The 14736-nt window shown below is 41.7% G+C and overlaps 1 protein-coding gene across 1 annotated transcript in view; it reads right to left on the bottom strand.

Annotated features, from left to right (window-relative positions):
- The window catches only part of COL18A1 (collagen type XVIII alpha 1 chain), a 585697-nt gene that overhangs the window by 248285 nt on the left and 322676 nt on the right, over positions 1-14736 (bottom strand). Inside the window, exon 13 of the mRNA XM_033945055.1 lies at positions 102-251. Within this exon, the coding sequence (XP_033800946.1) occupies positions 102-251 (150 nt within the window). The remainder of the gene's footprint in view (positions 1-101; positions 252-14736) is intronic.

Below are 14736 nucleotides of genomic sequence, written 5' to 3'. Positions count from 1 at the left end.
CACAAAAATGTGTATTCTAACTGAGGAATAACATTTCTTAAGAAAGAAATTAATATTTCATGGGATGTCCTAATTTTTTTCACATGATTGGATATACTTACCGGTGGTCCTTCAAGTCCATGAACACTCTCTCTGTTAAGTGATCCTGGAAGTCCCATAATGTCTGTACTGTTCATTCCAAATCTTCCTGGTTCTCCTGGTAATCCTGGAACACCTGGAGGTCCTGGAGGACCAGGTAAACCTGGTGGCCCCTAAAGATGATTAAAATTACTCATTAGCTTTTTATCAACACCATCAGATAATGCATACTTCTCATGGGGGCTCTATCTTTTAAGAGGTATCTCTTTTTGTTCTATTTAGAATGCCAAGGTATAGGGTGGGGTGGACTGGGGATGTCTCACCATCCTTCAGCATGACTAAGTCCAACATAGCTACATTAGACCCAAATTTGATAGTGAAAAGCCCAGGATACAGAGTACAGCCAGCCTTGGTTCCAATACTAAAATATCCTAGGTATAAGCCACTTCTAATAGCGAGAGACCCTGGATTTAGCACACCCAGCCCTTGAACAGAAAATGAAACCAAGGCAAATCAATCTCATTCCTGGAAGTAAGTATCTCAAGTGGTAGTATAATCAGCCTCAAAAGGCTTTTAAAAGAGCATAGCATGGTCAGCAAACCATAGTGAAGTTTTATTCCACTATTTTATGCTTATATTCTCCAATAAGTGGACTATGGAGAAAGCAAAGCTACTTCACCTACAGAAGATGTTCTCCGAGGACAGCAGGATAATAATCTCAAATGCGGGTGATGTATCCATGGAACCCCAGGTGCTTAATACCTTATACCTTTAAAATTTGAAGACAGCATCCCACTGCACATGCCTCTTAAGCATAGGACAAGCAGCATAATTTATAGTATGTTTGTGCATCATAGTGCAGCGCCTTACACAGGAGATTTTCACGCCTGTTTATTTTGATTTTGTTTATTTTATCCATTCTGGTTTTCTGAAACTCTATATACCAACACTAGGGACCCCTGAGGAAGGAGTGTTTTTTCGAAACACGGACCATTTCAGGTCCGGTCCACATGAATATTAGGACCAGTTGTTTTGGATATATTTTTTATGTAGCTTTTGTACTTGTTTTAAGACTTTTTGGCATTGTTATCTCAATAAATTTCTGCACCCTGTACTTTTTCCTGCAGTTTTGTTTTGTTTTCCTGGTGTGCTTTTTTACTGCAGGTTTTGTTGGTTCTCTTTTGTTTTAATTTATTTATAGCCCACTTTTAACAAGGTGGGTTACAAAAATACACACACAATAGTTACAAAATCTCTTCCAAGATATCATTCAGTTCCAACAAATAAAATAAGTGCTCAACACATATTTCATTTCAAAAAAAGTTTGTCATTTCAGGAGCTTCTTAAAAATATTCAAATCATTCTGCTTTCTTATGTAAAGCAGAATATTATTCCAAGTATCAGGACCAGTAGAAGAAAATGACCCCACTCTGGTTGTATGTAACCTCACTTGTCTTAAGAGTGGGGACATTCAAATCCCCAGAAAGATATATTATACTGTATAGCACATAACTAAAGAATAGATAATTTAACTCCTAGAGGAGGTGGGATGGTATGTAAGATTATTGGCCTGCTATCCTCAGAGAACACCTGCTACAGGTAAGCACCTTTGCTTTCACAGAGAACATGCAGGCCAAGATAACCTCACATGTTGGGAACCCTAGCTACCAGGCTCAGCGAAAACAAGAACAGTAGGACAACAGAAGCTCTCAAAGGTGAATTGAAAGATCAATTAACCTGAAAACATATATACACTGTTGTGGAGGTTAAGCCTGGAACAGAACAAAATGGGCCTAGGAGATTCTAGACACCAAAGAAATTTGCAGGACTGTGACCAAACCAATCATCACTTCAGGTACTTTGTTCTACACAGCAGTGGGTATGTGGACTGAAGCCCATGTTGCAGCTTTGCATATCTCTTCAATGAAAGCTGATCTCAAGTGGGCTACCAATACATTCGAGGCTCTGACATTAATAGCCTTGACATGACTCTAGAATCAATACAGCCTAGGCATAAGTGAAAGAGATTCAATCTACCAGCTTATTGAGAATGGTGCATTTACAAATAGCAATCCCCAACCTATTGGGATCAAATGAAACAAAAAGCTGAGTGGACTGTCTGCAGGGCCTAGTCTGCTCAATATATAAGGCAAATGTTCACTTGCAAGCTAAGGAATGCAGTGCACTTTCAATAGGATGAGCATGAGGTTTGGAAAAAATGTTGACAGGACAATCAACTGGTTCAGATAGAATTCCGACACTACCTTAAGAAGGAACTTAGATTAAAAGTATATTGATTAAAAGTACATTGGAAGACACGATGAAAATAAATGAAAGATCATTATTATTAAAGGTCACGGAGATGTGTGAGCAATGAAACCCTTTACACTTGTCTTGGTGGGGGAGAGTTCAACCGGTCAAAATGATGTTCTTACTGATAATTTGCTACCAAATGGGTATGTTGCCAATTTATTTTCAAGGGTCCTTTTACAAAAAGCTAAATGGTATTCTGACAAAATTTATTTAGGGAATAAACCAAGAATCGCTTTAGTATCTCTACAAAAACCAATTGCGGAGGGTGGGGTAAATTTTCTAAATTTTTATAGGTATCATCAAGCCTATATAATGCGTCAAGGTATGTATTGGATCCTCCCTGAGCTCTTGGAACATCAGCCAGACTGATTATATCTGGAGTGGAAAATCATGTCCCCAATGCGACTATCTCATATATTAAGTATTAAAATACCTAATTATGCTAAAGACAATGTAATTTTATTGGACACCTGGAAAACTATTAAATTTATTGATAAATTAACAGATGTCCCTGTTATGAAATCTACTTTGCAGTCCTTAGGGTTAAGCTCCAAGATTCAAATAGGCGGTGCTGGGATCGCTTGGAAGAACTGGAAGCAGGCAGGAATTCAGACATTAGATGATGTTATATCTAGTGGAAATCTGCTCGATTTTTCACAACTGCAACAATCATTTGGAATTTTAAAATCTCAACAATACAGGTGGTTGCAGTTGAAGCAGGCTATTCAGTGTGGGTTCCCTGAATGGAAAAATTTTAAAAATTATTTTAGCTTGCAGATCCTTTGCTACCAAACAGATCTAGTAGGACATCAGGCTGCCCAGTGGTACAAATTGATTTCTGGATTTTTAAACAAAAAAACAAAAAACAGTCTTAGAGACATCTGGAGCTTCGAGATAAAACAGTATATTTCTGTGTCTCGTTGGCCACGAATTTGGACTTGGAGATTGAAATGTACAGCGTCAGCATCTATGAGGCAAACATGGTTATTTTTGTTACATAGGATTTTTGGACCCCGGTTCGATTAAATAAAATAGATAGTTTTTTTTTTTTTTTTGTTTTTTTTTTTTTTTTATATTATTTATTTATAGAATTTTTTACAAAATTTCCAAGCATATACATCTTGTACAGTAAAGTGAGATCACACAACATATTAAATTAACATTCCAAAATTAATATTACTACAAGGAACTTCTAATCTAGCTGATCTCACACTAGTCCTCAATATTATTAGATCCATAATTAAGAGTAGAACAAATATAATTCAAATTAGTTAAATAAGAAAAAAAATCCTTTTCTGACTAAAGTGCAGGGAATTAACCTTAAATAGACGTTATGTTGTTATTATTCCTTTTTCTAGACGTTTCACTGAGATAAAGCTAATCAGCTGAGATGGCTCTGTAAATATATACTTAAATGATAAATATCTAACTACACATTTACATGGATATCTCAAAAAGAAAATACCCCCTATTTGAGTCACTCCAGGCTTAAGAATTAAAAATTCTTTCCTTCTTTTCTGAGTCTCTCTAGAGACATCAGGAAAAATCTGAATATGCTGCCCCAGGAAGTCTTTGGATCTGTTTTTGAAGAAAAGTTTTAATATCCAATCTTTGTCTGGAGCCAAAGCGACAGACAACAAGAGAGTAGCTGGAACAGCCAGTTCCCTATCTGATTGTTCCAGTATTGCCGAAATGTCCATTGACCTCTCCCGGGGTTCCTCAATTTTCCCTTCTTCTTTGGATATGGGCTTAGCAGGTAGGTAATACACTCTTGTAAGAGGAGGTAAGGAGTTTTCAGGAATTTCCAAAATTTCCATAAAATATCTTTTCACCATTTCTCTAGGAGAAGTTGACAGGATTCTTGGAAAATTTATAAATCTCAAATTATTTATACGACCATTATTCTCCTGCACTTCCAACTTCTTCCTGAGTAATATATTATCTTTAACCAACATATCTTGATTTTGTTTCAGTAAGATTAACTCCTTATTTGTATTTTGTGTCTCAGTTTTAAATTGTAACATATCCTGCTTTAAAACTTTTATTTCTTCCTTTTGTTCTTTTAATTCTTTGTCCAAACTTTTTATTTGAGGATTTAAGGAATTCCCCAAATTCACTACCAAGTCCCATAATGCTTCGAGTGTGACTGTAGGAGGTTTTGTAGGTGAAAAAAGTTGTAATGGTGTAGTATCTAAATGTTCAGAAATTAGCTTTACCTCAGTGTGGTCTTGTATTCCTCCAACCTCTGTTGTTGTCCCGGTCGCAAGTCCCGTTGTCATATTCAGCAAGCCCTCCATACTAGCCTCTGTGGACAAAGAACTAGCCACCTCCTCAGGTGGATTCTGGTCCCGTGGAGAGCTAGTAGCTTGCGGCGTGGGTTGGAGGGGTGGCGTCCTAACGTCGGGGCTAAGAGTGACTTCATGCTCAGGGGAGCCCACCGTACTACTCTCCGGGGGTATCCCCAATGAGCTAGCACCCGACCCTTCTTGTTCCCGTTGTAGGCGTCGGAGAAAATCATCAATAGTAACCACTGGAGTTAAGGGTCGCCGGGAGGCTCCTCCGGCGTTCCTTCCTCGTCTTTTTGGCATTATTAAGAAAAAGAAGAAAAGAGAAAAACTTCAACGCCGTCCTCACTGCAGCAGTTAAGGAATATATACTTCTTGGATCCAATAATAGGGAGCAGGATCTGATCCGGATCTAAATAATCCATATGAATTTCCCACTACCGGCTCCCGGTCTTCGGCCACGCCCTGCGGCCGCGCGGCTGCGGCCGCAACCACAGCAGCGGCTGCTTTAAATAATATCGGAGACGGACCCGATGACGTCAGGGGTCCGTCTCTGCTAGTGCCTGCATGCACCGCCAGCCAGCCAGGAGAAAGGAAAAGCCGTCGCCGTTCACTCCGGGGTCAGCACGGGACACCCCACAACTCCTCTCCGGTCCAGTAAGCTGCTCCCAGCACAGTCACAGCAGCGGCTGCTTTAAATAATATCGGAGACGGACCCGGTGACGTCAGGGGTCCGTCTCTGCTAGTGCCTGCATGCACCGCCAGCCAGCCAGGAGAAAGGAAAAGCCGTCGCCGTTCACTCCGGGGTCAGCACGGGACACCCCACAACTCCTCTCCGGTCCAGTAAGCTGCTCCAAAATAGATAGTTTTAAGTCTAATAGATGCTGGCATTGTCATATTGATATGGGGACTTTGGATCATCTGCTATATTTTTGTCCGTTTATATTTATATTTTGGAAGTCAATTTGGGGACAAATAAATTTAGTTTTGGATTCGAACGTTCCACTTTCATATGAGGCTATAATTTGTGGAACGATATTACATGTGAAACCCACTCTAGATAAATATGAGTCGACTATTTATGATCATGACAGGTATAGCCATTCAATTGATAACAAGTAACTGGATGAACCATGACAGAATAAGTTATACTTTTTGGTGGGTGAACGTGTGCACCGCATACAGATATGAAAGAATTAATGCAGAGTGTAGGGGATTTAGTGGTGTATTTAATAAAGTTTGGAGCCCATTGACTAAATTTATAAAATTATAATAATTTATATTTATCTTATCTTTCCTTTTGTTCATTTACCTTTACACATCCTTGGGGGGTGGGGGGTTGGAGGGAGGGGAATAAATATTGATGGGGACATTTGGGTAACTTTATTCTTCATTTATACTATATATTATGTTATTATTATATATAGGATAACTGAAAATCTTGAATGATATATGATATATATGTTACATGTACAGATATTAGTGTAATGTATGTAATACCTACTGTTTGATCATTTGTATGACACTTGTTTTGGATTAAAAATCAATAAAGATTAAAAAAAAAAAAAAAAAAGAAGGAACTTAGGGTGTTCACGGAGAACTACATTGTTGTGATGGAATATAGTATAAAGTGGATCTACCACTAGATCTTGAAGTTCACAGACCCTATCAGCTGAACTGCCTGCTGCCAAAAGCAGGTCAAGTACTTCAGTGCACAGGAGTCCAGTGGCTCAAAAGGAGCCTTCATCAGCTGAGTGAGTATGACGTTGAGATCCTATGATAACGTTGGAGATTTTAATACGGGGCTTTTTCAATAGCAAACCTCTCATGAACTGAACAACTAGAGGCTGTCTAGAGATGAGCTTATCCTCTACATCATGGGTGTCCAACCTTTTGGCTTTCCTGAGTTGCATTACACGAAAAAAATTTTTTCTGGGGCCCCACAAACACTAACACTAGCCGATGAGCAAAAAAAAAAAAAGATTGAGCCGGTTCCAAATTTGCAATCACTAATATAGAAGAATAAACCTTCATTAAAGGGACACTGTGGAGAGGAATCCAAAAAAGCAGTAATGCTTACCCTGAGTGATCCTCCACGTGCACTGCTGACAGTGGGATAAGCCACAGGCATCCGCATCCCCAGTCTGATGAGCAGGGATGCGCTCTCCTGGTTTTCCCATTCACTTCTATTACAGCTACAATGAGCCTCTTCAGAGGTGAGCCTCATCAGCGAGGGGATGCTGAATCAGCTGTCAGCAGCGCAAGTAAATATTACTGCTTATTTGGGCCTCCCACTTTGAGTTTAGGCTCCCTCAAAATGAATATCTCCCCTGCTGTAGCTAGTAGGGATCCCTAAGCCTCACCAACTGACGGCTACCTCCTCCCCCTCCAACTTCCCAAGTTCTGCAGCTTGCAGCAATATTGCAGAGCAGCCGCCTTCCCTTATCCCCCCCCCCCCCCTTGGCTTTCATGCATGCATGAAAGCAGGGGCAGCTTGAGGATATTGCCATTGGCTGCAAAGCTGGGAGATTTTGAGTTGCCAGACTGGAGGAAGATGTCTTCAGTTGGCAGGGCTTGGGAATCCCCACTAGCTCAAGTATTTATAAATAGCACTCAGGCAGGGAGAAACTTTGGTGCCCATCCACTAATTATGGGCTCCAGTCCCTCCCCCAAATCAGCTGTATATGACTACGCCACTGAATACAAAAATAATTGTGATGCACATATCCCAAAGCTAACATATTCCAGTTAATAAATTCAGAATAAAACAATTTTTTTTCTACCTTGTTGTCTGGATGTTTTGTTTTTCCATCATCTTGGTCCCAGTTTCTCTTTCTGCTTTTTGTCTGTCTTCAACTAATTCTCTTTCCAGTGTCTGCTGTCCATTTTTTTCTCCTCTTCTCTCGTTCCATTTCCTTCTTATGCCTGTCTCCAACATATTGATTGTTCCCTTTCAGCTTTCTTAACTTTTTCTTTTTTGCATCTGTCCACTCAAATCTTGCCTTCTCAACCTTCTTCTTTTTAAATGTTCAGCTACCTCTTAATTCTCCATCTTCTCTCAGTCCCTAACTCTCCCATTTCCCATCTCACTCCTTTCCAAGCCTCCTATTTCCTGCTATCTACTCCCCATTACCACATTTCTACCACTGTACTCACTGCTCTGTCACTCATCTTGTCATCTCCTTTTTGACCTCATCCACATGGCTCACCACTTTAAGAATCCCCCTCCCTCCTCTGCTCAGGTTATAATTCCCTGTCCCTTTCTTTTCATCTCCAAGCATCTTCTTATACCAGATCTCTTCCCTCCTGCCCTCCAATGGGTCCATCTCTGTTCCTCTATCACCATGGTCCAACATTTTGCTCCCTCTCTTTTCTGTTTTTCTTCTTCCCTCCCCCCTTGATGCTGAACAATGAAATGGAGTAGAAAAAAAGAGAGATGTTGCATTCTCTGCCTTCCATCTACAGGCCTAATATTTCTCTCTCCCTCCTCTTCCATCGCCAAATCCAACTTCTTTCCCTTTCTCTTTCCAACTGCCCCCATCCCATCTCTCCCTCTGCCTGCCTACCTTCACGCCTTCCCCAGGTCCACAATTTCTCCCTTTCTCTTCCCAACAGTCCTCCCTTCAAGTATCTCTTTCCCTCTTCCTCCACATCACCCCAGGTCAAACTTCTCTCCCTTCAGACTGTTTCTGGCCCTATAAGCTCTCTCCCCACATCCAATCTAGCATTTCTTTTAATACCCTCCCCCTCTGCACTTCTAGGGCCTTACCCTCACACCAGACTGCAAACCACCTCCATTTGAAAGAATAACACCTATTCATGGAATCTTTCCAGGAAGCCAGAAGAACCCTAAAAATACCCTCTGATAGTTGCAAGGAGGCAAATTCTATGCTCTCAACATCCAGGCTGTGAGGGCCAGAGACTGCAGGCTGGGGTGTAGAAAGATGCCTCAACCTGAGTGATGAGAATCAAGAAACAGTCCAGTCTCCATGGTTCTTCAGAAGAAATCTTCAGAAGAAGAAAGAGCCAGATTTGCTTTGGTCAATATGATGCAATGAAAATCGTGGTTCCTTGATCTTGCTTGAGTTTCAACAAAGTCTTCCTCATAAGAGATATGGGAGGATATGCATACAGTAGGCCTTTTCCCCAATAAAGGAGAAAGGTATATGATGCTAGTCTGTCATATGAACTGGGCCTGGAGTAATATTGAACTTTATAGTTTGTTTGAGTGGCACAGAGATCCACTGAGGGGGTGCTCCATGCTCAGAAGATCCCCCAATCAATGCCCACATTGAGAGACCACTTGTGTGGTTGCATGACCCTGCTCAGTCTGCTGGCCAGACTGTTGGATTTCTTTGGTTCTGAGTACCATTCCATTGTGGGCAACCCAGTTCCCGTTGTGGGCAACCTGACAGCTTCCTTACACAGAGGGTATGAGCCTGTTTCCTCTTTCTTGTTGGTATAGTACATCGAAACCTGGTTGTCTGTCCAAGTTTGTACAATTTTGTTAATTAGCCGATCTCTGAAAACCTTTAGAGTGTTGCAGATTGCCCAAAGCACCAGGAAGTCGATATAAAATTCCTTCTCCTGAGCTGACCAAGAACCCCAAGTGTGAAGCCCATCAAAATGAGCTCCCTGTCCTGTGTTGGATGCATCAGTAGTCAGTACTTTGTGATGCTGAGGAATTTTGAATAATAATAATATTCATATTTGCTATATTGCTATTACTGCACTAGGCAGATCTAGGCAGTTTACAATCTGAAAAAAAAAAGAGTTCAGCAAAGAGAGAAAAGAACGCCAATGTATAGCTAGGAAATTAAAGATTACAGTTCAGTATACAGAGTAGAGAAGAATATCAATAAATTCAGTATACAAAATGAGTTAAGAGATGGGAGATTGTGGATAATGATTCTGCGTGGGTGGTCTAGTTGCAGTAGGAATCCATATCCTATGCTAAGTAGGTGAGAAAGCCTCCACAAATAGCCATGTCTTGAGGGCTACTTTAAAGTCCCATGGTCGAATTACATAAAATTGTCCACCAGACAAGGGACTTTACCAGGTCTGATGTTATTCAGATGACATCTGTTAGGTTCCCAGAGGCTTGAAACCACTGAGAAGCTAGGGTCCATTGGGCTGTTCTTATATGTAGACATGCCATGGGAATGACGTGTACAGTGGAATCTATGTTGCCCAGTATCCACAACATTTGCCAAGCTGTGACCTGCTGGCATGTGTGAAACTGAATGGCCAGAGTGACTAGTGTGCCTGCCCATGTCACAGGAAGAAAAGCTCACACTTGCACTGTGTCCAGCAGAGCTCCTATAAAATTCAATCAATGGACTAGGGTCAGATGGGACTTGGGGTAGTTTAAAACAAATCCTAGTAGCTCTACATAAGAACATAAGAACTGCCATCTCAGGATTAGACCTAAGGTCCATCAAGTCTGGCGATCCGCACATGCGGAGGCCCAGCCAGGTGTACACCCGGCGTAATTTTAGTCACCCATATCCCTCTAAGCCTTTCATAAGGAGATGTGCATCTAGTTTGCTTTTAAATCCTAGAATGGTGGATTCCGCAATAACCTCCTCTGAGAGAGCATTCCAGGTGTCCACCACTCGTTGCGTGAAGCAGAACTTCCTGATATTTGTCCTGGTCTTGTCCCCCCTTAGCTTCAGTCCATGTCCTCTTGTCCGTGTGACATTGGACATTGTAAATAATTTTTTTTTCTACTCTATTTTGTCGATTCCTTTCAGTATTTTGAAAGTCTCGATCATATTCCCTCGCAGTCTCCTTTTCTCAAGGGAGAACAATCCCAGTCTCTTAAGTCGTTCCTCATATTCCAAATTCTCCATACCTTTTATTAGCTTCGTTGCTCGTCCTTCTTTAGGTTGGGAGACATAGTAACATAGTAGATGACGGCAGATAAAGACCCGAATGGTCCATCCAGTCTGCCCAACCTGATTCAATTTAAATTTTTTTTTTTCTTCTTCTTAGCTATTTCTGGGCGAGAATCCAAAGCTTTACCCGGTACTGTGCTTGGGTTCCAACTGCCGAAATCTCTGTTAAGACTTACTCTAGCCCATCTATACCCTCCCAGCCATTGAAGCCCTCCCCTGCCCATCCTCCTCCAAACGGCCATACACAGACCGTACAAGTCTGCCCAGTAACTGGCCTAGTTCAATCTTTAATATTATTTTCTGATTCTAAATCTTCTGTGTTCATCCCACGCTTCTTTGAACTCAGTCACAGTTTTACTCTCCACCACCTCTCTCGGGAGCGCATTCCAGGCATCCACCACCCTCTCCGTAAAGTAGAATTTCCTAACATTGCCCCTGAATCTACCACCCCTCAACCTCAAATTATGTCCTCTGGTTTTACCATTTTCCTTTTCTGGAAAAGATTTTGTTCTACGTTAATACCCTTTAAGTATTTGAACGTCTGAATCATATCTCCCCTGTCTCTCCTTTCCTCTAGGGTATACATATTCAGGGCTTCCAGTCTCTCCTCATACGTCTTCTGGCACAAGCCTCCTATCATTTTCGTCGCCCTCCTCTGGACCGCCTCAAGTCTTCTTACGTCTTTCGCCAGATACGGTCTCCAAAACTGAACACAATACTCCAAGTGGGGCCTCACCAATGACCTGTACAGGGGCATCAACACCTTCTTCCTTCTACTGACTACGCCTCTCTTTATACAGCCCAGAATCCTTCTGGCAGCAGCCACTGCCTTGTCACACTGTTTTTTTCGCCTTTAGATCTTCGGACACTATCACCCCAAGGTCCCTCTCCCCGTCCGTGCATATCAGCTTCTCTCCTCCCAGCATATACTGTTCCTTCCTATTATTAATCCCCAAATGCATTACTCTGCATTTCTTTGCATTGAATTTTAGTTGCCAGGCATTAGACCATTCCTCTAACTTTTGCAGATCCTTTTTCATATTTTCCACTCCCTCTTCGGTGTCTACTCTGTTACAAATCTTGGTATCATCAGCAAAAAGGCACACTTTTCCTTCTAACCCTTCAGCAATGTCACTTACATATATATTGAACAGGATTGGCCCCAGCACCGAACCCTGAGGGACTCCACTAGTCACCTTTCCTTCCTTCGAGCGACTTCCATTAACCACCACCCTCTGGCGTCTGTCCGACAGCCAGTTTCTGACCCAGTTCACCACTTTGGGTCCTAACTTCAGCCCTTCAAGTTTGTTCAACAGCCTCCTATGAGGAACTGTATCAAAGGCTTTGCTGAAATCCAAGTAAATTACATCTAGCATATGTCCTCGATCCAGCTCTCTGGTCACCCAATCAAAAAATTTAATCAGGTTCTTTTGGCACGATTTACCTTTTGTAAAGCCATGTTGCCTCGGATCCTGTAACCCATTAGATTCAAGGAAATACACTATCCTTTCTTTCAGCAACACTTCCATTATTTTTCCAACAACTGAAGTGAGGCTCACCGGCCTTTAGTTTCCTGCTTCATCCCTGTGACCACTTTTATGAATAGGGACCACATCCGCTCTCCTCTAATCCCCAGGAATCACTCCCGTCTCCAGAGATTTGTTGAACAAGTCTTTAATAGGACTAGCCAGAACCTCTCTGAACTCCTTTAGTATCCTGGGATGGATCCCGTCTGGTCCCATCGCTTTGTCCACCTTCAGTTTTTCAAGTTGCTCATAAACACCCTCCTCCGTGAACGGCGCTGAATCTACTCCATTTTCTCGTGTAACTTTGCCAGACAATCTCGGTCCTTCTCCAGGATTTTCTTCTGTGAACACAGAACAGAAGTATTTGTTTAGCACATTTGCTTTCTCCTCATCACTCTCCACATATTTGTTCCCAGCATCTTTTAGCCTAGCAATTCCATTTTTTATCTTCCTCCTTTCACTAATATATCTGAAAAAATTTTTATCTCCCTTTTTTACATTTTTAGCCATTTGTTCTTCCGCCTGTTGGACAAAGTATTCTAAGTGTGGTCTGACCATTGCCCTATAAAGCGGCATTATAACTTTCTCTGATCTACTCGTGATTCCTTTCTTTATCATACCTAACATTCTATTTGCTTTCTTTGCTGCTGCCACGCATTGTGCTGACAGTTTCATGGTCCTATCTATCAGTACACCCAGGTCCTTTTCTTGTTCGTTCTTACCCAGAGTTGCACCTGACATTTTATACTCGTGTTCCTTGCTCTTTCTGCCTAAATGCATTACTTTGCACTTTTCCACATTAAACTTCATCTGCCATTTCTCCGCCCATTTCTCTAACTGACACAAGTCGCTCTGGAGTTCCTCACTATCCTTCTGCGATCCGATTGCCCGGCATAGCTTTGTGTCGTCTGCAAATTTGATGATCTCACTGGATGTTCCATCTTCTAGGTCATTGATGAAAATATTAAATAAGATGGGCCCAAGTACCGAGCCCTGGGGCACACCGCTAGTCACTTTCTCCCAGTCTGAGAATTTCCCATTTATGCCCACTCTCTGTTTTCTGTTCTCCAGCCATTTGCCTATCCATCTTAGTATATCTCCCTCTATTCCATGGCTTTATAGTTTCCCGAGAAGTCTTTCATGTGGAACCTTGTCGAACGCTTTCTGGAAGTCCAAGTATATTATATCCACTGGTTCTCCACTATCAATTTGTTTGTTCACGGTCTCAAAAAATTGAAGTAAATTCGTCAACACCAGAATAGTTCTCCGCATTTACTCCAGAGCACCATACTTTGACCAGCCAATCATCTAAGCAGGGAAATGCATAGACTCCCAGTCTGTGTGGCGATGAACTAACTACCTCTAGATATCTGGTAAAGACATGAACCCAAAAGGCAATACGTGATACTGAAAGTAATGTGTTCCCACCCGAAATCTGAGATACTTGCAAGTCACAGGAGAATAGTCAATCTTGTTCCTGAATCATTGGGACAAGAGAGACCAGGGAAAACAGCCTGAACTTTTATTTGACCAGATAGTTGATAGTTGATTAGGGCCCTTAGGTCTAGGATGGGACACAACCCCTCTGTCTTTTTTGGAATAAGGAAGTACAGTACTTGGAATAGAATCCAAGATTCTCTTCCCTGGTGGGACAGACTCAACTGCATTGGCCTTTAGAAGGGTGAAAAGTTCCTCTAAAATTATTCCTTGTTTCAAAAGCTGTACAATGTAGCTCTCAGGGATGCTATTTGGAGATTTTTCTTGCCAATTAAGAGTGTAACCCGAGTAGTCTATTCTTAAAACCCACCAGTCTGAGGTTACAAGAGGCTACCTTTCCATGAAAAAACTCAGCCTCCCCCCTACCTTTAAGTCATCCAGAATGGTTACTTTTGACTATGGCTATGCTCTGCTGTGGCTATGCTCTGCTTTGCAGTAAAAAATGTGTCCCTTGTTTTGTCTGGGGAGCCAGTTGGGTCTTCAGCACACAACTGTTGATAAGAATGAAAGCGCTGGGGTTGAACTTGCTGAAAGTGGCAAGTAAGAGTATACCTATGTCTATGTGAGTAGTAAGACATTTGCTTCGACTGGCCCAAAAACCTCCTACATAAGGAAGGTACAGAAGGTGCTTGCTGGGAGTGTGTTGATGGCATCTTGATAAAGTTCGCAATCACCTCCACTTCGCTACAAAAAAAGGTCTTCTCCATGACAAGTGGTATCTCTGCTGAACAGCTTGGTCCAAGTTAGAGATATGCAGCTTTGAAAGTCTGCACATCGCTATACATTGGGCTGAGATCCTGGATGCCTCATCAAAAGTATCATGTGTTTGTCTGGCCAGAAATTTTCTACAAGCCTTCTGCTTCCCGTCTAACTGGCAAAGAAGTTTGGCCTCCTCTGGTGGGAGAGAATCTGCCAAATCCAGCATACTGCATACCAAGAACTAAAAGTATATGCACATGTAGAGCTGGTACAACTGAATGCAAGAGATGAACATAGATGCCTGATATATCATCTGCCCGAACAATCTAAAATTTTAGTTTCTCTACCTGGGGGTGCCAAAGTATAATCTCTATAATGTATACTTCATTTGAGCATGGATTCCACTAGCAAGGAATGAGGCAGTTCGGGTCTTTCAAATCA

Source organism: Geotrypetes seraphini, chromosome 5 (assembly GCF_902459505.1).
Source record: "Geotrypetes seraphini chromosome 5, aGeoSer1.1, whole genome shotgun sequence".
Classification (NCBI taxonomy): domain Eukaryota; kingdom Metazoa; phylum Chordata; class Amphibia; order Gymnophiona; family Dermophiidae; genus Geotrypetes; species Geotrypetes seraphini.
Note: the sequence above shows the minus strand (reverse complement) of the source record. Positions and strands in the feature narration are given on the sequence as shown.